Source organism: Convolutriloba macropyga, chromosome 12, assembly GCF_964194025.1.
Source record: "Convolutriloba macropyga chromosome 12, txConMacr16.3, whole genome shotgun sequence".
NCBI lineage: Eukaryota > Metazoa > Xenacoelomorpha > Acoela > Convolutidae > Convolutriloba > Convolutriloba macropyga.
The window spans coordinates 6,729,707-6,754,075 of record NC_134479.1 but is presented as its reverse complement, the minus strand read 5'-3'; the positions used below and the strand labels follow the sequence as shown (position 1 = coordinate 6,754,075).

Below are 24,369 nucleotides of genomic sequence, written 5' to 3'. Positions count from 1 at the left end.
CCTATTAAGATAGATTTTTTCCCATCTGTCACTGTTTGGCACCGCTTTGGCATGTATCCCCATGTTATCCATTCAGAGCGGCCTCTCGCTGTAAGCGTGTTCATATTTGCTTTTTAAATCGAAATAACGGTCGACGAACATATCCACAAAAATATCGAACAAGTTCATCGATCGTCGAGCAAGACGCATCGTATGGCTAGTGTCTTTACAACATATAGGTTCACCACTTTTGCAGCGTTGCTTTTTCACGCCACCACGCGTCGTAGATGATCGTAAATTGATTCATGATGTCTGCCACATAATACAAGAGATATTGCCCAAGATAGCTAAAATTGCTCATAATATGTAGTAACTTGCCAAAATTGCAAGGGAATCCTGCCCATGACTTAGCTGCCTCCCCGTACTTATTAAACCGATGGCCAGACTGAGACTAATACATGTTCTTAAGCCACTCAAGAGTTCGTATTAGAGACTCCCACTATTTGGTGCTTTGAAGATGCTAGCTCAGGGTGTAGGCTTGTTAGTAAGGTACGACGCTGCACACGGGACCGTGTCTGGGGCAGGTCAAGTACAGCTTGGAGCCTGGAGCCGTCTCCTCACGCTGTTCCCACAGCTTCATGATGTGTTATACGGCCGTCTAACTTACACCCCGGTCACACGTTAGACGACCGAAGTCGATGCGAACTCTCACCTTGCGGAGATGTCTGTGCCAAATTTGTTTCGGCCGTCAACGGATTGACCTCTCCGAGGAAAAATCCGCCTGGAGCTTGAACCCTTAAGAGGATTCAACTCTAGAGATTCTCTCTACTGCATCCAGTATTATCTGCAGACTATTCAAGTTATCAGCGGCTAAGAGAATATCATTTACATGTTTTCTATTTAATTACAACTGAAATACAGTACTCTAGAAATTATTAATATTATACACATCGTATTCTCATATCCGGAGACAATGCATAGGGAGGTTGTGCCTTTGTGGTGGGGGCACTTAATGACAGTTCCGTCTATCTGAGTTGTTACTTTATCCTAGCATTGATTTAATTGCTATGTCAGCAAGTCTGAACATCTTGCCTTGAGTGTGGTCTTTATTGTTATATGACTGTCAGAGTCAAAGGCTTTGCTGAAGTCGGTTAGTGCTAGTGTGTACGTCTGGGTCTTTCTCCTCTTTTTCATCAGGTGCTCCAATATCAGGATTGCTTCGGCTACTCCATCTATCTTTATGAAGCCTTCGTCATCCTGCTTCTTTGAAATACTGCTCTGGTGTTGCTAGTGTGTGGTTTCCAGGGTTCTGACTGTAATGGTCTCCATATTGGCCGCGGAGAATTGCAATTTTTCGTTCATGAGTTGTGCTGACTTCATCGATATGATCCCCCTCCACCTGATAGCTGCCGGATCACTCTGCAGTCGCTGTGGCCATGTGCTCCTTTACAGTTCTGAGTACGTCAGGTTGTTCGTATTTGCACTGCTTGCTCCGGAAGGTTGCCCTCATGGTTTCAATTATGTCAGTGGTGTCAATTATGTGGACACTTGTGTTCTCTCTCTCTCTCTCTCTCTCTGTCTCTAAGAATGAGTCTGTCTGGGTTACTCTGTCTCGGGCGTATGCAGTATCAGTAGAAAGTACTGAGATGTTTTTGTTCTCTCACCCCATCCTCGACTGACAGCGTACGGGGTAGAAAAGTTGTATTTATCGGAATAGTCACACATGGCTGTTCCGTTATTGACTTCCAATATAGCCCCCTGATCGTCGAGCGGTGCGGAAACGCAGCTTTCTCTCTCATCGCAGCTAATCCGCTTCAGGAGTGTCTGTTTTTCTTCCTGTACGAAATTTGCCGGAATGACTTCCGCTATCTTCCTTGACTAGGTGGTTGGTTAGTAAAAACTTCTGAGATGAACTACTGGGCTCTCTCTCAATTATACTCAACACTAGCCTGGTTAGTATAAACTTCTGAGGTGAACTAATGGGCTTTCTCTCAAATATACTCAACACTAGCCCCTCTTGAGTAGTGGGTGGATGCCTTCTGCACCGGCATACCTCATCCATTCGAAGTCTTCCGTTGGCTGACTCTCGTGGTCTCATTTTTCTCATCTACTTCCTATCCTTCATTCTTTAGCTCAAGCACATTTAAGCTTGTATACAGTCACTTTCTTTTGTCACTTCACCGCCCCAATGGATCTTCCCGGAAACTTTCTCGCGATGCTTTTTTTCACGAGCTTAAAATTTGACACACTAGCTTAGCTTCCTCTCATGCTAGAAGTTCGACCTCGTCCTGGCGCCTTCGTTCTTTCGATATTGGTTTCGGCTCTGCTAAGTGTTCCTCGTCGTGTTTCCTCCGGCGATGAAGTTGCAAACCTTTGTAGAAATTTGTTTTCAGTTGTTCTCTTTTCAGTTGTAATCTTTGCGCTAAACCTTATTGCTACACTTCGGGGCGCATCATCTGTATCGCCAACCGAAGTTCCTGTACTTGACTCTGCGTTTGACACTACTAAAATATCTCAGGACATCTTCGATTTGCTTGATAAGATGAAAGTTTCTGTGATCGTATTATAGAGGCCAAATTGCAGCCGACCGGAGATTACCCCTTACTACCTCCGTCGGCACCCGTAAAAAGGAGGCATGAGGACTTAACTCGTTGCTCCAAATTGGAACGCAACATCGAACGACAAACACATCGAACGACAAACACATCGAACGACTACGTCAAATAGCTTCGGTTGAGGAGCACATCGATGAGAACACATCATCGTTCCGTCAAACAGATCGAAACCATCGAAGAACAGAACCATGTCGCCATCGGTCGGGGGAATGACTCCATCGGTCGGGGAACACAACACATCGCATCGCTAGAGTCTTTGAGCATATAGGTTCATCGGTCTTGCGGCTTTGCTTCTCCTCACCGAAACTTCATTGTCAATTGAAACGGCTCGTCGCGTGATCTATCAAGCAACGTAGGCGCTTGTAAGTAGTGTCCTTCTGTCTGCCACAACGTAATTTGGCTCATAATATGCAGTAACTTGCCCACCATAACCAGGGAATCCTCCTGCCCGTGTCTTTAGCTGCCTCCCCGTAATTATTGAACCCATGGCCAGACTGAGACTCATACATGTTCACAGACCACTCAAGAGTTGGCTTTAGAGATTCCCGCTGTTGGCGTTGTCAAGATGCTAACTCAGGGTGTAGGCTGGTTAGTAAAGTACGACGCTGCACACGGGACCGTGTGGGGACAGGTCAAGTACAGCTTTGAGCCAGGAGACTTCTCAGGCTGTTCCCCCAGCTTTATGGTGTGTTATTCATCTGTATAACTTACACCCCCGTCACACGTAAGTCGACCGAAGTCGTCGCCAACTCTCACCCTGTGGATGTGTGTGTCAGATTTAGTTTTCGCGCGTTAACGAATGGACTTCTCCGAAATGAAATCCACCCCGAGCTTGAAACCCTTGAGGAGTCAACTATAGATACTCTCCCTACTGCATCCAGTATTATCTGCAGACTATTCAAGTTGTCAGGGGCTAAGAGAAGATCGTTTGCATGTTTTTTCTGTTTAATTACAACTTAATTACAGTACTCTAGAAATTATTAATGTTATACACATCGTGTTCTCATATCCGGAGACAATGCATAGGGAGGTTGTTCTTTTGTGGTGGGCAACTTGTTTTGCCAGCCTTCCAGGTGACTGCCTCGCGTCGCACAAGGAGTGTGTGTGTACGATCAGCTTCCCTCATTGTGGTTCAACCCGCGCCTATTTGATATTCCATACCTCGATATTCAGAGCTCTTGGCAGAAATAACATCGCCATGCTTTGTTCTGATAAAGTTCCCAAGTTTCATTTCTTTCATCATTTTCCACTTTTTTTAAGTTGTATTTGATTTAACTTTCTAAGCCTATCAGTATAAGTGATACTTGTTGAGAACTTGCGTGACACAAAAGTGAAATTCTAAAACATTAACTGTGCCAACATTTCAAGTCAGCCAACATTTAGGCTATATTTCTTTATTTAATTTATGAGTTAATTTTTATAATAGCTTATCTTGGGACCGACGTGTCTGGCAACTAGTGTGCTGTTTCGGATCCTCTCTGGTCAATGTTTGCTGCTCCACAACTGGTGCTCAAATGTATATATTTTAATATGATTTGTAGTGTAAAACAGAGAAATAAATAAAACAGTCGAATTCGTCTTCTCCCAACCAGTTCAAGATTTCGAGTGTTTTTGTGCAACAGAATAGAACTAAAGCATAGCATATCAGCTAGTAGTCAACCAAACGCCAAAAACCCGAAGGCCATCGAACGCTTTAGCAAACCGAAGCGGCAAACTAAAGGCTTGTTACACCAACTCTTCGGCCTATCCTACTTCCGATGGTAGGGATCTATTTTGCCGACTTCCCTTATATACACGATTCGCTCTCCTGACATCTCCTGAGCAAACTTTTATGTGGCACCAGGAACAATTTGGACACAGCAAATGCTGCCGTGCTCTTGTCGAGCCTTATCGCTTATTGAATCAATCACAAGTTTTCATTCTTACCTGACCAAAGTGGGGAGAACAAAAGCAAACTGTAATAGAGGAGAGCTGCTTCGTGTTGAAGAAAAAAAACAGACTGCTGATATTTGCTTAATTAAACCTCTAATCTGTGATACTAAAATCTTGATAACCAAGTTAATTGTCAATTCAGTTTATTAGCCGATTTCAAGATTTCGTATGAGCTAGTAAATGATAAATTTGCTTAAATAGAATTTCACCTATAGATTTGTGTTTGAACAAGTATGGCTGCCTTATGACTTCATGTTTTCAATGATGATTGTTACAGTATGTTATACCTGGGAAGTGATTTGACAAAAGCCGAACAAAAAGTCCCAATGGCCAGAAGTGCGATGTTATTTTCCAAGTGAATATTTCGAATTATACCTAGCTTAAGTGTAATATTATCCTAGCTTGTTTCTATGTGAAATTTGATCTGTCATGTTCAAATGGCGCTATCAAAACTTTTCCAATTTCCAGGAATTGAGCGTTTTTTGTATTGATTTTTCCTCGGAGGTTAATCGAAATTAAAATATGCTAGCGCTTATGTTTCTTTGATTAATTGCTCTTTAACGAAGTGGTGGTCAACTATTTTTGCACCCAGAAAGAAAATTTGATCTAGGCTACAGCCCCGGAATTAAATTGCCTCGCCTGTCGTTCGAGAGCAATTATTCTGACATTAGTCGGTTTATGTTTTCAGTGTCGCAGAGCAACTTGGGAGAAAGCAGTGAGCGACAGAGCACGCTAATAGAGAGAGAAATCTCAATTCTCAAGCGAATATCGGACCTGGATCACCCAAACATTGTCAGACTTCATGAAGTGTTCGACAGACCTGATCGGGTGATGCTTGTGATGGAGCTGTGTGTTGAGGACATGTTGTACCATCTCACAAAAAGAAGAGAATCTTTCTCAGAAATAGACGCTCGTGGCTGCATAAAACAAGTGCTGCTGGCCTTGAATTTTCTCCACTCCAACAACATAATTCACCGAGACTTGAAGTTGGAGAATATACTTGTTTCGGCTGTGGAACCTGTGAGTTTCAGTTATTAGTTGAATCTATTCTGTTTCGCATGTTTTTATGACCCCCAGTTACAAATTATGTGTCGTTATATAGCACGTTATAATAATAATAATAATAATAATAATAATAATAATAATAATAATAATAATAATAACGAATTTCACTAAACTTGGTTCTACCAAGCTTAGTAAGTCCCTAACGGGGCTTGAATTTGATTTCCCTCAAACACTCTCCATCAATATGGGTATGATTTGTAATTAAAATTCTTCTTAGCTAAATAAGATAGATATTCTTTGACTTCTCTTTTGAATTTGGGAGGACTTGAATATGGGTTATAGTTGGGAAAATCTCGCGCCAGTGACATCGAATTGTTGAAGTTTGTAACTCGGTAGAAAAAATTAGATCGGCAACGCTGGCGATTACATTCGTTTGAGTATAAAAATATTTTCTCGTTTGATCGTGTTTTCGAATGTCCATTCCTTATTTGCCAAAATTGCTCTGCCTCAAGTGGAAGTTTTCTGGCTGAAATTCTGTTTAAAACTGCAAGATCCAAAAAGACAAATTGATATGTGATCGAAAGTAAATTTACTGATCGAAGACAATCATTGTAGTCTTTATCAGTAAAATGATTGTTTGATTGTATCCATTTTAAAATTTTCTCTGAAGCCTTTCCATTTGCCTGACGATAGTTTTACTGGCATACCAAACATTTGATCCATAAAACAAGGTCGATATTATGTTTTGACTAGGTTGCATTTGACTGACAATTTTGTTTCGCTTGGAATTGTTCTCTTTAGATAAGCAAGCTTCTGATTTGCTTTTTGTACAACAAAACTTAAGTGATGATCCCATGATAAATTTTCTTAAAAATATATGCCCCAGTCTTTGAATTGTGTTTCCTGTGAGATGGCTCCATTTCTGGGAAGATGCAAAATTTGCTTGTTTTGGTTTTTACGTAATGAAGATTGCACGTTTTTAAACTTATCGAAATTGAAGTTTAACCGATTCTCCTTGCTCCAAACAATAGCATTTTCAATATCTTTTTCCAGCTGTATTTTATTGCCTACGGTGCTGACGATTTTTGTGTCATCAGCGTATAAATAGCACTCATTGAAAATTATTTCGTGTAGGTCATATATATATATATATATATATATATATATATATATATATATATATATATATAAAACGGAAAAAAGAAACACTGTAGAAATTGACCCTTGAGGCCCACCGCTTGTGATTGGTCGAAAGTCGATTTTCCGCAAGATATTACAACTCACTGCTGTCGATCAGTTAAATATGAGGCGAAAAACTTCAAGAAAGCACTGTCAAATCCTATTCGACATAATTTTAAAAGTATGATATTATAATTGATGGTATCACAGGCCTTTGCTATGTCTAGATACACTTTCATTGGCATTTTGTTTGCTTCAAGTAACTCATACAGCCTGTTGCAGTAGAGAAGTAATTGAGTGATGGTTGAATGATTTTTCCTAAAACCATGTTGCTCTACGCAGAGCTTTTGTTGCAGAAAGATCGAGAACTGTTTATACACACCATACGCTCAAATAGCAGTGACAATGAGCTAAGCATGGCAATGGGTCGGTAGTTCTTGATATCTAAGTTGCTGCTGCTTTTGAAATGGGGTCCTACATGCACTTTTTTCCACAAACTGGGAAACTCACACTTGCTAACACAGCAACTGAAGATAAACAAAAGTTGATTCGAAATGTACGGTAAAGCAGACTTCAAAAACTTTGGGCGAATTCCATCAAAAGAGTTAGCACCACTACGTATGTATTTGATTTCCTAGCTCAGAGCCGCTTTGCTAAACTGAATGTCATCAAGAAATATTTCTGGAATTTGATTAAATGGAATAACAACTTCAGAATCGTCTTGAACAAAAACAGAAGCCAAATAATTTTTAAAACATTCTGCAATGCTCTTGTACCCAAAAACTTCTTTTTCCATGTACACAATTTTCTCAGGCAGAGCTGGTTGTTTTGTTATTTGTCTCATCAATTTATATGCATGGTTCGTTGATCAGACTTTCCTTTTTCAACAAAATGTTTCTTGTCAGTATTTAGAGAAATGGATAACTTTTTTCTGCGCTTTGTGTATTTTTTAAAGCTGTTTTGAGTTTATTTTCTAAATGGATACTGTTAGAGGACATGGAAGACGATAGTTCTAATTTATTGTAAAACGAGTCGACAATATTATCAATTGAGTCAAAGGAAGACATTGGAAAATTAAAATTGATCGTGAATTCGTCCCAATTAGCTTTGCCAATATTTAAACGTTTCTTTTTAGGAAAGGATTCTTGCCAATTACTGCCAATTACTACTGCCCAAAAAAAGTAAGCCAATCTGTGTGAGTGAAGTTAATGTCACCATTCAAAAAGAAAGTAAAGGATTCAATGGATCTTTGATATTCTTGGACATCTCTGACAATCTCCTTAATGGTTTTGCAGAACAATTCTGCACGGAGTCTATATTTGATGTCAGCTTGGGGATTATAAATGGTGATAATAATGATTGTAACCTCCTTGAAGAAGTATAAGCAACAAATGAAATCTGAATTTGTTTGCCAAACCTCCACTTTGAATGATAATGTGTTTCGGTGTGCTATTAGGACACCCCCATACGGTCCAGGTTTTCTATCTGATCGCGACTGGATTGAATAAGATTGACTAATTAGGACTTCTTGGTTTTCAATAATTGGGTTTAACCAGGTTTCTGTGAGGCAAACAATATCGGGATTAATAATTTTCAGAAGGATATCCAACATCACTCGTCTATCCATACTTAATAGTGAACGACAATTCAATGATAGTACACGGAAAATTTGAATTGATTGTAGTCAACTGAATTCAGGAGAGTTCGTTAGTAGGCAACTGTTTTCTTCTACAGATAAGTTAGTATCAATCATTTTGTTCCTGAAAAACAGCCTGGCTGATCGAATTTTAATGTCTGAACGGTTGATATTCAAGGTTTGAGCAAGTTTAAACCGATACTCTAGAGCTTGTTTTTTTTCACTCATTTTTTGATAAGAACTGTTTGATAAAAAATATTGTCGGCCTTCAATTTTGAATTTGACATTTTCGTGGTTCTGCAATTCCAAGTATTTGAGAGCTTCACCACCAGCGGTCGCGGACGAGTTTGGAGTCTGTTGAAAATTATTTTGCAATTTTTTTTTCGTTGTTTTGGTGACCTATGACGTTTGCTCTACAGGCTACACAGGCCCAAAAAGCACCATTTATCTTGTCCAATGCCACAAAGTTCTCATGCGCCAAATCTGTACATGCAACGTGAAACCATAAATTGTATTTAAAGCAGTTAATGCAGTAATTTTTGCCATTTAATTTGCAGGAGCCGCAAGGAAAATTTTCGGAGGCGTTATTTGTTTTTGTGCCTTTCTGTTTCCCCATTTCTGACTTGTGCATAAAAAATAGGCGTTGGGGAATGGTTTTCGATTGTTTTCACAGGCACACCGCCCAGAAAACTTGGGGGGGGGAGATTGAACCTTCACAGTTAGACCACCACGGAAAATTGAACAAAGAATAGGTACGATCTCACCGGAGAACTGATATTGAGCTTTTCGGCTAGCCCCCGTAGATCCAATTAAATAAACTGCACTCCACTTGCACTCCACAAAAAAAAACAGATTGTAGCAAAGGTGTGTAAGTTTTTCAATAAGAATTTTCAGTTTTCAAGTTCACGATTCTATCAACTCAGCAACTCAATCATAAGCACGTGCAACTCATTATTTTCCTAAGAATTTTATTCTTAGGGCGTGCGCCTGGGGGTCATAAAAATATATTCCCACTAAGCTTGGGGGGGGCGAAACAGGATAGATCCTATTAGTTTTTCATAACTTAAAGATCCGATTGTATGGGGGGAGTTGTAGATATTATGTCTTAAATAAATAATTTGTTGGCTAAAAAGTTGTCATTTTGAGTGAATATCATTTTATAAGCGTGTCCGTGACTGACACAAACGAACAACTTTTTTGGCCTTGAAAATGATTTGTTTTTTTGCTAATAGGAGCTGATAGCTGGAACAGTTAGCATAAAAATCAGTGGAGCGATCTCCAAAACCAAATGTAAAATTGTGCATCCATAATGCCAAATGATGTGTATATGATATGATATGATGTCATATAATAGTATTGAAGGTTGTATGAACATTTGAAGATATAAAACTCGAATAATAAATCTTCCTAACCGTGAGAGAGTTTATTTCAGCTGTGTGAAACTGGCTGATTTTGGTCTTTCGAGAACGGCTGACTTGAGCCAGCCAAAGACCATTTGTGGAACGGAAAACTACCTTGCTCCTGAAATCATCCAGGCTGCCAGACTAAACGAGAGGTACTCAGAAAAGGTTAGATCGGAATCATGGCTAATTGTTTTTAATAGCCGCACAGCGATAGCTGGGGCTATTATTGACCTTCTCTTGGTTTTTTTACGACTCGAAGAGGAGTATTGGTTTTCTTAAGGTTTTTTAACCGGAAGTACTATTCGTTCAGACGATGTTTTGACCTAAAAGCGAAAGTGAAAAAAATTGCTGTGTGAACTATTTTTTTCTGAGCGAGAGAAGTTTTTGATCATGCGCTGCGTTTAGTAAATGACTTTTTTTACTTTGAAAACTAGTTTTTGACTGAATGGCACATATAGATAACCGCCTTTGGCCGTTTTTTTGTCCAAGTGGCCCAGTTTGTTTGCATGAAATTTTGTTTTTTGTAGAAACAATTTTTATTCGATGCTATATTGAAATTCAAACCTTGGAAATTGATACCAAAGTGTCTCGATTTTTTAGTTAATTTTTTGGCTTTTTTATTGTAATCATTCATTTTGGATCTTTCACCCGTCTTTTTTGTCAAAAATCAGTTAATATAGCAACCTCTTTTTGATAATTCATATACTCAACGCCTTTCTACCTCGATGTAATTTTGTTTTATAAAATTGTACTTAAGCAAATCTAGTAGTTTTTTCCAATTTTTCTGTTTTTTGTTTGTAAATTGGTTTTAATTACTAGAAATAGTCTTTTTGCGCAACATGAGACACTTTATTTTTGTTTCAATAAAAATTCCATCATTTTTTGGCGTTAAATTTTTGAAAACATATAAATTTTTTTTCCATAAATGCAGTCTAAAAATTTTATTGAAGATTTTATAGCAAAATGTTTCATGTTTCGTATGTTTTAATTCAGCTTCCTCTTTTTTGTTCTTTTCAGGAGGATAGATCTTTGCCTCGGATGACTCGTTGTCGTCTATGTCTGGAAGGCTGAACAATGAAATATTCGTTTTTCTTAATTTTTTGTTACTTCTTTCTGTTACGATGTTCCTTACATTGTGTCCATATTCTTTACATTCTAGTTTGTATCGTTGTAGTTTTCTCCTGGCACTTACATTTATATACGTGATCTTGATTTTTTCAGTTGTTGAAAAATTGAATGATTTCAGCTATTTCTTAGATTATCGTCATTTCTTTGGTTTGTAATTGATTTCGTTCATCATAAGGCAGTACTGAGGGTTCGCTAGAAAACCTTTCTCAAAATTTCCGTTCATTACTACTCAATGCGATTTTCTCAAGGCCTTGGTGTGGTTTTTAAACGACTTTTTGCCTTTGATTATTGTTCTGTTGCTTATGTCTTGTCTATCTTTAATTTAATTTTTGAATTAGTATGAAATCATGTTGTCTAGAATATATACATCAAGGAAAAGGTTTGTTGTTTTTGTCTTATTTGCACCGTTTAGAAATCTAATTGTAATGAGATTAGAATCATGAATTATTTCAGGTCAGCTTGTAGCCCTGTCAGGTTTTCAGCCTATCATTAGTTGAACCATTGAATTATTTCGGACATTTTAAACGTTACCAAACGTTTCCAATAATATAAAATTTCGCTGCATTTTGGTTCTCTTGGTGACAGTAGTATAAATTTCACCAATTTTTATATCAGACCTGGGGAGGTAATGATTTAAGGGTTTAATACAAAAGGTAATGGCTTCAGCTGCATTTACGGTTTTTTTGTGACGTTTTTATGCTTCGAATCGCTTCCGGAATTCTTCCGGCTATGTTATCAATCTCGTCGTGGCGATTTTTGTTACAGCCGTATGACGTCGCAACCACTTCAAATCTGCATTTTGTTCATTCGTTCATGCAATTTGAACTGAAGTGCATGCGTGACGGCATTTTTCGCTCTTAGTGGAGAGAGTTTTTTGTTAAATTTGAAATTGACTTTTACTTGAATTCAAATAGATACGGTCAAGGGAATGTGTCACTCTAAATGAAGGTTATTAGAGAGCAGCTAATAGAATAGCTGGCAAAAATTTATACAGATTTTTAATCAAAATATAACATATCAGCCTTAAATGAAAAGACACATTTTTTTGGTCTGTCGTTTTTTTTGAGACTGCAGATCTAGGAAGCTATTGTGGCTATATTCTGGCGATCTGCCAGCTATATTTTTTAATTAATTAACTTTTATTATAACATAATTCCACCAAGAAGAATTTAAATCGAACATTTGACGCGATTTCACCATTTTGAGATGGCCTTTAACTTAATTTTTGTTTTAGTTGGCGTATTTATGGCTAATTGTCTTTCTTAGTAGTACTTTTTTATGCTTTGCTCGGTCTCAATCTGGTTCATTAGAATCAATGACATCTAATTCCGACAATCTGTTTTGTTTTGAAGTTATTAATTGCTCTTGAACAAAGTTCATAGCAATTTTTGAAAACGTGTGTGTCCTTTGTTATGCAAAATTTACGCTTGACAATTTTGACTTTTCGAGTGACTTTTACGCCCTTGAATTTTTGCGTTTTGCGTGATCTAAAATTCTCTCTCAATCACAATTTCAAGCAGCTGAACTCGATTGGCGGTAATTTAATACAAAAAGTCAAATGAAAAGTGCGCCACAACTGGTGCCATTTTTCACTTTAAATTTTATTAGTGGTATATGTTAACCTCTAATGTGGTTATTTGAAGGCCACTATTGAACTTCCCCCCCCCCCGACGGAAGCAGGTTGCAATTGATTAGAGCTCCCACTAGTGGTTCGAGAGCAATTCTTCCGACGATTAGTCGGTTATATTTTTTCTTTCTGGTTATTTAGATTTTCTCATAACGCTTAGAACTTAAAGGTATTTATCCATGCGTTTTGGTGTTTTGTTACTTTAGAAAACAGAATGAAAATTTTCAGATGGCCGTTGCGAGCGTACAACGGAAAAACTATTTTTGATAAAAACTCTGATTAATTGCTCTCAAACGAATTTTGTAGCAATTATATTATTCCTGTCAGTCTTTTTTATGCGATTTTTCGCTTGACCGATTTTTCGTCTGACACTTTTGAATTTTTGTCCTCAAAAACGGTATAAACAGGTAGCGCCCAGCGGGCATTAAGTGCTCTTCGAGCCTTTCAGCTGTTTTTCGGCGCAGACTGTTTTGGGACTTATACTTATGGTGTGAAGGGCGGTTCTTAGAGGTTAAGAACCACCGCTGTTGACCCCCCCCCCCCCCCCCCCACCACTATTGCCCCCACCGCCCCCCAGCACGCTGTTGCCCCCCACCCCACTCTTTCCCCCTACCTCCCCATCAGCCGCCCGGTGCACCACTCATCCCCCCTCCATCCCCCGCCCCGTGGCTGCTGACGAACAACCGATTGCTAAAAACTCGCAATTTTATACTAATTTTCACAATTTTTTTCAAGCTTTTTGACAATTTTTGTCATTTTTTGAGTATTTTCAGCCCTAGGTGGCAAGGAATCTTGTGTAGGGTTTTATAATAGGTTACTGCGTAGTTTCTAGTGGTAGTGACATAGTTTCAACGTTTTAAAGTCACTTTTTTTAGCATTTTTTTGACAAAACGTGCAAATTTTTTCAATTTTTGACATTCATTTTTCATTATTCACGTCTTTGCAGACACAGGGGCCAGAAAACGTCCTTCAGGGGCCAGAAAACTTTGATATTAAGTAAATGAAAATTTATTGTTTTCCGTGGAATAATTTTCATTTTTTTTAATATGACAGATTTTAGCGATTTTTTGATAAAACTTTCAGGTTTTTTTCATTTTTTTTTTTCAGGTTTTTTCCTTTTCATTTTTTTCAGGTTTTTTGAATTTTTTTGTCATTTTATAGGTTTCTCCAGCCTCAAGAGCAACATAAACTCATCTAGGGTTTGATTGTAGGTGGCTGTATAGCTTCTAGATGTAATAGAATGTTTTCCAGGATTTTAATATCAGCATTTTTTTTTAAAAAAATTATATTTGCAACTTTTTCAAGTTTTTAATCTTTTTGAATTTCTTCATTCTTTCCGGCACCAAGGTCCTTGGGACCTCATCCAAGGCATGATGATAAGCTATTGCATAGTTTCTAGAGTTAATTGAATTGTTATCAATGTTTCAATGACTCCAGCTTAAGCATTTTTGTGATAATTTAATTTTTTTCAAATTTTCGGAAAATTTTTATCATGTGCCAAATTTATGGATCACGATGACCCAGTGAAACTATTTGAAGCTTAAAATAGGGATACGTGATAGTCTCTTGAGACAATGGAATGTTTTTGAATATTTTAATATCTTATTTTTAGCAAGATTTTGTTAAAATTTGCGATTGTTTTCAAATTATTTTTGTCCTTTTCTGAGCGATCATTACTGGCCAACGAAGCTTTTCAAGTCTTTCAGATGGATTACCTGACATAACTCCAGAAACAAAAAATAATTTTGAACATTTTTCACTGCAAAATCGAAGCTTTTTTCTTAAAGCTAGCAATATTTTGCAATTTTTTAAAATATCAGTTTTTTTATTTTATTTTTTCTTACTAAAAAGGCGAGAAAACTATAAAACTTTTTGAATCAAATCAAGCTGAAACTGGCCTCACTAAACCGTGGCTAGCTGCCGATGAAGTCAACCGCTCGCTGGTCGTTTGAGAGCGATTCGCCCGACGTTAGTTTGTTATGTTTTATCAATTTAGTGCTCGTTGTTCATGTTTGCTCTCTACTCAAACGTTCCTCATACCCCTGTGAAATTGGTCGTTTGGTAGGTTGGAACTCTTAGTTTGTGCAGCACAGTGGATGTCATTCCCCCTGTTCAATTTTCACTTTCCCCAGTTTTGTATGGCGGTGGGTGTGTGGGGGTTGATGGTGGTTATTAGCATCTTAATTTTTTTTCTTTTCCGAAACGAAATCTACGTGTAAAGAGTCTTCTTATTCTTAGGATAATACTTATCTCTTAAAAATTCTAAGCAAAATGATTTTATTTTTTGTTCGAGAAAAAGGAAGCCTGGCATATATATTTTCTTCCATTTTTTGAAAATATTGGAACAATAAATATATTATGTATATTTATTCATATAAAAATAACAACTGCTAATTCCTGGTTCTGAACCTTGGCAATTCGTTGTGTGTGTTTATATAGGTTGACTGTTGGTCTGCTGGAGTAGTGTTGTTTCTGTTGCTGTACAAACAGTACCCCTTCATGGCCAAAGAGAATGAGAGGAAGTCTCTCTTGGACAGTATTCTCAGGGATAGACCACACATTCCATCCAAACACAGACCCTTCGTGTCCAGTGATGCGACACATTTAGTCTCAGGTAAAGTCTCATTCATTTCATTTTGCCACATTCGCATTCACGTGATTTATTTCTCAAGTAAGGATGAAATTGAAATCCATTAGTTTGACCGTACAAAAAAAACTGTCTCAAATGTCTATTAATGTACAGTCGTACGTATTTTTTGTATCCATTAACATAGGAGCAGGGCAAACTTTAATGTCCAAATGAATTATGCAATAATACACTGAAGTAAGTTCGCAGCCTATAGATTTGAGTACAAACTCAAATGTTTGAAGGCTACATCAAATTTTGGCTAAATATATTTTTGATATTAAACGAAATTCGAGTCGACCAAGTATCCTGAGGTCAGAAGATTGAACGCCATCAAATCTTCACAGTAACAACAAATATGTTGCGAATTGTCAATTAATTCGTGTTGTCGAGCAAATTCAGTTACAGTTGACATAGCTTTCTTTCGTTGTGGAAACTCGGTGGAGATTGTTCTTTTGAGATCGTAATATCTGGTAAGTTGGAGTCGCATTTCATGCCAGAATCGAACGCAGTCAAGATTATTATCTTAGTGGAGTAGTAACCAAAAAAGTGTATCCAAAACATTAGTAAAAGTTGTAGTTTTATGTTAAATTTTGATTTTTATTCGGAAATCTTTAGAGTGCTTACTATTGTTGATGTCGTGTAGGGAGTTAGATAGCTCCCTACATATTTATGGAGAAAAAAATCTATTTTTGACCTATTAATAGACGCCGTCAGCCTCTCGAAGCCAATTATTTAGGCGCTCTCATTTTCTTGCCATCCACAAATTGGATTGTATTGGTTGGTGCTGTCTCTTTTTGTAAAGCGTGTACACATTTTTCTATGACTGCGCTTTCAAAACGGTATATACAGGTAACGCCGAGTGGGCGTTAAGTTCCCCTGAAGTCACTTAGCTACTTTTCTTGCGGCTGCTCAAGAATCTCAGCGGAATCGAAATATCACAGCCTGGTTCTCGAGATTTACGCGGGCCTGGTTCTTCACTGGGTTCCACTGACTATTAATCTCGTCGAAACAATTAGTCGCTCGGATGTATTAAAGGACTGTAATTTGATTGAAGTTAAGAGAATACTTTGTTATAATCTATGTTCAATCTCGTGCTAAAGTTTGTAAGGCTTCAGCCAGTGTTAGTAATGTTGCTAACTTCTTGTCAAGAACGCTCAATTAACTTAAAACTCGAAAGATCTTAAGATCTAGCAAAAAGACTAAACTTGTCGAAGAATCAAATTATAGTCTAATCTGAGAGCGAACTGCTCTTTGAACAGTTTCTAATGGTTCTAAATACAATATGGTTGCACTATTCAAAAAATTGCGTTAAAGTAAATAATCAGGTAAATATCATTTATCACATCATTTTTACTTGTTTAAGATTGGTTGATTAATTGCTCTTGAACGAAGTTCATAGCATTTATTGTAAACGTGTGTCTTTTTTATGCGAAATTTTCGCTTGACAATTTTGACTTTTCGAGTGACTTTTGCTCCTTTGACTTTTTCAGACAGCAAATTTTTTTCTTGAGAATGATCGTCCGTTAAAAAAAATGTGGAGAAGTTAGAAGCTTAGGAAGTAGTCAAATAAAATAGTTTAAATGTTTAATTGCTCTTGAACGTAGTTCATAGCAATTATTGTAAACGTGTGTCTTTATCCAAAATTTTCGCTTGACAATTTTGACTTTTTGAGTGACTTTAACGCCCTTGACATTTTGCATTTCGCGTGATCTAAAATTCTCTCTCAATCACAATTTCAAGCAGCTGAATTCATTTGGCGGAAATTTAATGCTAAAAGTCAAATGAAAAAAGCGCCGAAACTGGTGCCATTTTTTACTTTAAATCTTAATAGTGGTATATGTTAACCTCTAATGTGGTTATTTGAAGCCCACTATAACTTTTAAGTCCCATTTAGGCTCCCCCTCCCTCCCTCCCTCCCCGCCGACTGAAGCAGGCTGCAATTGATTAGAGCCCCCACTAGTCGTTCGAGAGCAATTCTTCCGACGTTTAGTCGGTTATGTTTAAGTAAAGTGATTTAAGTCAATGTTTACATATTAAATGTCAAATCACTGCAATATTTGCTTCTGTTGACATAAGTACGGATGGTTATTACATAGCTCTTAATCTCTCAAATGTATGACATTCGACCATAAATTAACAACCAAAGTATCATAAATTAAACAAATTAGCAAAAATGCCAATTTTGCTTCCTATAAATGCTAATAGCCACACTTGTGGGTTTGATGCAATAACGTTCGTTGGGTTTATGGATAGCTTAGAAGTTACCATAACTGTGTGCTATAACATCGTGTTCCTCGGGTTTTCCCTTCCTGAAATTGGGAGCTGTACAAATTTTCGGTCCCAACTTTTCTGGTTTGACCATTTTTGAGTTTTTTCAGTTTCAAAAGTTATTTCTTGCTGTCTGATGGCTTTTGTGGCTGATTTGAAGTGGCGCCAACAACTGGATGCAGTTAGTGCCTTTCAGGTGAATAGTGTGCTGAAGTTGCCGGAAAAGCCTAAAATCAAAGAGGTATATTCCTATGTAAGGAATATTTTTCATGTTTTTCGGGTGGTTTCGAAGACTTCTAGCTGCCTTTCAATAGCTCATTTTTTTGAGTGTTCAATATACAGGGGGCCATTGGAACTTTTTAGGGCTTGAATTGGGCTACTGGATAGGTTGATGACAAGCAAATGGTTTTGAAATTGTTCTATCACTAGTTTTTATCGATTTTTCATGAAAATTTGCATTTATTTCAGATTTTTAATCGGATTTAGGACCAAAGAATCTAATTAAAAACTTCATGTGGTTTTTTGGGTACATTTTAGTTACCTAAATTTATTTTTTGAGGATTTTAGATTCAAGAATATGAGCAACTGTTTTCTCGGTTCTGTTTGTCAGTTATATATTTGTGTTCAACCGGATTTCTATTCTGCTATTTATGTTGTTTAAGCAAGGAGAAATGTTTTCGAAGTATGAAGAAATCGACAAGTTATCGATGATTTTTGTAACTTTGTAATACGTTTTTACAACGTTTTGTGTCATTTTATGAGCTCAAGTAGTCAATAATAGGTTTTTTGAGGCTGGCGCTGCCTTTATGTATGAATTTTTAGGCGATAGGCCGGGTTTTGGTTTCTAGGTTTTAATTATACTTGTGGTTGTTTGCCTGCCTCTATTTGCCTCTTTTGAGCAATCAAGTTTGTTCTTATTTGCCAAGTTTTGTGTTCTTTTTTGAAATTCTTTGCATGAATTCAAATTGCCGATCCTAAATGTATATACAATTTGAATAGTTTAAGTTTTGTGTTTCACAATTTTCAAAAGTTTGTTTGGCTAGTTTTGCTCAATTGGTCTGCTATTCAGCTTAAGTAATTTTCATATTTTTTACGACTCGAGGAGGAAATTTGAGATTAAACAGGTTTTTTAGCTGAAGAAAGCTTGTTCATGAATTGCACTTTTCTCATTAATGGCTTAGCTACTAATAGATAGTGATTAGCTACTATTGGTATTGTTCAAAGTCAAAAGGTCAATTTGAGAATTCTTCTTCCAATGAGTTTCTATCCCAATTACAGAACCTGCCACCTAACTACAACCCCACCTATCTCACGAACCTATTCTCATTTTTTTTTTTTCAACCTCATTGAGAGTTAAATGATTGAAACCAGAAAAAAATACTCATTGAGACAACTTTCAACTGATTGTGAAAACAGTGGAGCTCTCCGGTTCTAAATGCCGGCAAATCACCGTTGCATTTTTCCTTCATGTTTCGGTGCACATTTGTTATCAAAAGTAAACGTTAAAATTAGCCGAATTACATAGTAAATTGCGCGTTTTTGAAGGTCAATAATTTACAGCAACCTTCTGGTGTTTGTTTTGCTTAAATTTTATGATTCCATTAAATATCAAGAAAATTTTTATTCCTCTAATTTCTAGAAAAATTGCGAAGAAAAGCCGGATAGGAATTTGCCAACTTTTCTAAAAAAAACAGTGAGTTCCAGGTGAAATCTGCTCAATTTGACGATAAAGCATATGAGTTCGTTACGCAAATAATTGTTTAAAACGATAGTGGTGTGATCAAGTTGAACAGATTTTACGTAGAACAAGTTTTTTACGGAAAAGTGGCGAGCTGCGTTGTATATTATGTAGAATACTAAACGTCAAAAAGTAAGTTGGCGGTCCTCTACTTTAAAAAAGTAATTCTGTTTAGTTGCTCTCAAACGAAGTTTGTAGTAATTATATTAGTCCTGTCGGTCTTATTTATGCGATTATCGCCTGACCGATTTTTCGTTTGACCCATTTGACTTTCAGCTCACTAGTCTCCAACTATACGATTCACAAACTGTTTTTGAGACTTATTCTTGTGGTGTGAAGGACGGCTCTTAGAAGCTAACTTACGTTTTAAATTCAGTATACTTCTAGAATCTAAAAACAATTAAAATTGTATTTTCTGTTGAATCATATGAAATTTATTAGAAACAGAAATCAGATTGTTACTGAAAATGTTTTTTATTCAAAATGTTTGCTCTATCTTTCTGTTCTATAGGATTCGTTCGAATTCATGTCTTAAGTGACTTTTTCACGCTCGACTTCTTGATTTCTGCTTCGCCTAAATTGCTCTTATTTGGATATTTTGTCTCTTGCTAAACCAAAAGTGATTATATTCGGTAACACAGATTGATGGAACTAATAGCCGAGTGGTTAGTAAGTAATTCTTACCCCGGTGGTCGTGGTTTTGTGTGGAATTTGTTGCGTGGATTTTTTTGCACCTTCAAGAAATTTATCTAGACTACAGCCCCTCTAAATTAAATTTCCCCGCATGTCATTCGAGAGCAATTTATAAAAATTTAATTTTAAACGTAGCGTAGACGAACATGCTATAGGGCAAAGGTGTTGGAAAAATATTTATTGCTAGACAGAATTTGTATAATTTTGACCAGACATTAACTCAAGATGTGAAAGGTGGTTCTTCACGTTTGAACCCCCTACCCCTCCCCGGCCACTCAGCCATCCCGACGTGCAACTCATCTCTCACGCTCGATCCTTGGGGTGCAATTTTTTGTTTTTAGGTCTATTGAAGAAGAAAGCTCAAGACAGACTATGTGCAAGTGGAGCTCTTCAACACGTGTGGTTTGAAGAGAACAGAAGTGACTCGCCATCTTCTAGTAGTGGATCCAGTGGCAGTAGTACCTCCTCATCATCAGACAGCAATGGCAATGATGAAGACGCTGCCAATTGAGTAGATATCTACAATTTTGAAACTTCAGCTAAAAACAACTTTACAATACTTCTCAAATTTGATCTAGTCTTTTCGGATCTGTTTCTCCCTTCACCCACTCGACGGCCTGAGCCAGATTTTTTAGGTTATGGCTCTGAGACAGACTAAGTTATGTTGTTGCTTTTTTAAAGGTGGTCGCGTTTTTACAGGGTGAATGGAAACAGTTCTTTCTCTTCTTAATTGTGGAAACTGTATCAATGCTGCAACTTTTCCTCTCAGAATTTTTCTGTTTTTTACAACACGTGAATTTTGTCACAAAAGACGAGGCGGTGTCTTTTTTATTTAAAATGTACACTTTGAGGCTTTTACAGACGATGCTTCAACTAGCCTTAATTTGATTTCTTGCATTTTTGTTATCAATTACTTTATCAATTACAGACCCGTTTTAGTAACCAATTATTCTGATAGTCATATAATCGGTAAGAGATATCTCTTTAAGTCTTACTGACGTTGTATTTGGTCAGTAATCATTGTGATTCAGATAGAAACATAATTCATGCTCTATAAAATTAAACTAGAACAATGATAATGATTTGAAAAAATAATTTGGAATATTCGTGGATTAAAAAAAGGTAAATTTAGGAATTTTAATTTGAGATTACAACGAATTTTTTGATAGCGGAATTTACCCCGCACAGGCCCCCCTCCCCGCTCACAACAAATTTTCCCATTTTTGTAAACACAATTAATTGTGTGGGTTCTTTTTTGCAGATGACACTGCTTTTAATTTCGTTCGAATTTGTTGACAAATTTGCTTCTGAAATGGCGGAATTTGAAACAGTTTCCCGATACAGTTGATTGTTCCAAATGAAACTTACCTCTAATTGAGACCCAAATTCGGTGGTGCTTTACTTAAACTGACTATCTGTGCTAATCTCCTCTATGAATCAAGTCAATCCAAATCGATCTCTGGGTCTCTCAGATCACAGTTTTGACTCCTTCAACGTCTCAAATTATTATTTAACCCACCATATTTTAACAATATCATTTCACCCCGAAAGATTTGGGTGAAAAGGCAGAATACCGATTGTTTAGAAAGTTACATTTCAATTTTGTGCTAAGATTAAAGTTTTGCCATGATAGAAAGCAATCATTGAAAAGGGGCAATTGAAATGTAAGAGAAAGGAAAACAAATTTACAAAAATTTTGTTTGCAAGCAATTCTGCTTTGTAAACAACTAATGGATCTTGATTTATTCATGTCTTCGAGTATTTTACATTGGAGAAATCAGTGCTAGTAATGCTAAGTATCAAATCTTAATCTTTTCTCGAAATCAAAACCACTGGGCGAAAGTGCAAAGCTTGTCATATTTTAACATAGTTTTCAAAATCTTTTTTAAACACAGGAATCATTGAAATTCAGAATCACACCTTGGTTAATAATAGGAACGACAGCAATTAGAGATAGTTAATAGCTTTGTTTGATGGAGTCAAATTTTAATGCAGAATGTTGAGTTATGCTTGGCCCGCAATGTGTCAATCCTTGTTCGTTAACCAAAGTATGCCAGAAATTGGTCGACAACCCCCCCCCCCCACTCAACCGTGCTGAAATGAGAGAAATAGAAGTCCTTAGCTACCTTAGTTTATTAGTTATTAGTGCAATGAACATAATGATTTTACAAAATGCTACTTTTTGTTTTGTGTTTGTCCTTTTTCAATAACTAATACTGCTGTTGTTTTGTACTCTAGATTTATGTTTATACTGGAGCTTATTTGGTCATCTGTTTGGGTCATCTTCTCAAATTGTTCACATCAATTTGCAATACCTTCTTCTGAAGAGTGTTGATTTTTTTGGAATAGAATTAAGTGATATACACAGCTACAGCTATTGACTATTTTAAGAACTGCCCTTTCTCTGGGGGTTCAGGACGGTGAATTAAATGTCGAACATTAGGAAACCATGTATGCTTTTATTGTAAAATTTCTTACCATAGTTGTCCACGGAAAATTCTGAAATATTGTATGGTCAATCTGAAATAAAGTTTCATCGTGACAAAACCGAAGTGTAAAAATACTACTCACTCATTTTGTGATATCTTTGTTAATTATGATACTAATAAAAGAAATCTGAAGTTAAACTTCGGAGGTGAACATTTTGAAGTATGACTTTGGCTGAGATCACAATTCATTTATCTTTGCATATTTTGATACTTCCATATTATTGCTTTCAGTAATTTGTGTGCTATATATTATGCCTTCGTATTTATCATCAAGGCAGTATTAGTTACCAGTAATGTGTGTATGGTACCTTCTGGCGCAGAAGACGAAGAGTTAACATATTTATATCAAAGGCTCGCAACATTTTGATGAAAAAAAACCTATATTTACACTTTCAAATTTGAAAAAAAGGTTAAAAAATAGCCACAATCGTCATTCTTACAAAAATATGCAGACGTTTTATAAATCTCAACTCTTCATCCCTTGTGCCTGAAGGTACCAAATACACATTTCTGCAACCTCTTGTTATGTTTATTTATTAAATACAGTCGTTGGTTCTGTGTGAACAGAATCCTGAGTCGGTTCCCTTTGGCAAAATGTGCTGGGCATTCCTAGATAATCATCATCGGATATCACTATTCTCTTTTCAAACTATGAATTTGTGCTCACGGCTGTGAAAACTACGAATTAATTTTATTCCGTCTCTTTTAATCAATCAGCATCATATCGTACCTGAAACAGCTCTTAGCAGATTTTGAAGCAATCGATTTTTTAATATAACGTAAGTTTGTGCCAATTTTGGTAGATATTCGCTATAATACAAAGATTTTATAGAACAGTTATTTTTGACATTTGCAAAAGTCGTGTTACACAACCGATGCTTGTTGGCTACTTTTAATTGCTCTCGAACGAAGTTTGAAGCAATTATTGGAAACGTTTTTATGCAAAATTTTTGCTTGAACGATTTGTTTTTCTTTTTGACACGGCATGTATACGATGATATGGCATTTATTTTCTAGAAATTTGCCAGGTATGTTCTAAAAACTTTGATAATTGGGACGAGTTCTCTATTTGAATGTTTTTCAAAAATTGTGAAATGATTTATTCTCGCCCATATTACAAATTTCAGATTGAAATGGACATTCTTAACTTGGCGAGCACGAAAACAGACCAAGCGTTTGATTCAAATAACGAAGGTGCTCTCTCTGTACAACAAAATGATATTCACGTTCGTATTCAACAGAGAAGTGGCAGGAAAACCTTAACCACTATCCAAGGTGAGAAGTAATAAGTTATTAGGTATAACTAAATATTAGAACCGGCTAAAAACCTTCCTTCGCTTAATGTCAACTATTATCGGGTTCATAAGCAGAATGATGCTTCTTTAATTTTTTACTACTGTCAGGATTTATAAATACACATAGGAGTTGACTTGCTGCGAATGAACCCGAACAGGAGAATCTATCCCTCGCTGCATCTATGACCCTTCTGTTACAAATTAGGAACAGTTGCAGAGCAAGTACTGACACCGGGGGCAAACGTTTTGCATGTTTTATAACGAGTTTGCTGAAACAAAATGGATCCATTTAACAAGTCAGGAATGGCAAGAGGTTACTTCTAAAACTTGCTAGTATGGCAGCGGGTCCTAAATCTTGCGAACAGAACAAATATATGACTTTGAATTAATGTAAATGCTACCTTTTCTGAAAAGTATCAGATACGCCAATAGAGATGACTAGAAACGCTCGAGACTGGACCAGGTGAAAATTATCTGGGCTTAGTGACAGCCAATAAGTTTAACTGGAAGAGAAACGGTGTCACTGTTTCGGAGTTCTTGATTAAATATTCTAAATTCAAAAGCTAAATTAAGAAATGCGCCACCCAACACTGGATAAAAATTGGCTGGTCCGGGGCCCTCCCAGCACTATGTCTTCATAAAGCTTTTCGTATCGTTCAAATCTGTCAATAAAATGATAATATACGCGAGCAGCTGAGAAAAATGTAAAACAAAAGACAGACATCATTAGGACACAAACAACTGTGGGCGAAA

The 24,369-nt window shown here is 36.8% G+C and overlaps 2 protein-coding genes across 2 annotated transcripts in view; both read left to right on the top strand.

The window, feature by feature from the left end:
- The window catches only part of LOC142350837 (serine/threonine-protein kinase Chk2-like), an 86,880-nt gene extending 71,798 nt beyond the window's left edge, over positions 1–15,082 (top strand). Inside the window, exons 7-9 of the mRNA XM_075402797.1 lie at positions 5,215–5,546; positions 9,779–9,914; positions 14,944–15,082. Of these exons, the coding sequence (XP_075258912.1) occupies positions 5,215–5,546; positions 9,779–9,796 (350 nt within the window). The 3' untranslated portion in view covers positions 9,797–9,914; positions 14,944–15,082. The remainder of the gene's footprint in view (positions 1–5,214; positions 5,547–9,778; positions 9,915–14,943) is intronic.
- The window catches only part of LOC142350954 (voltage-gated inwardly rectifying potassium channel KCNH2-like), a 349,390-nt gene that overhangs the window by 71,793 nt on the left and 253,228 nt on the right, over positions 1–24,369 (top strand). The window lies entirely within an intron of this gene.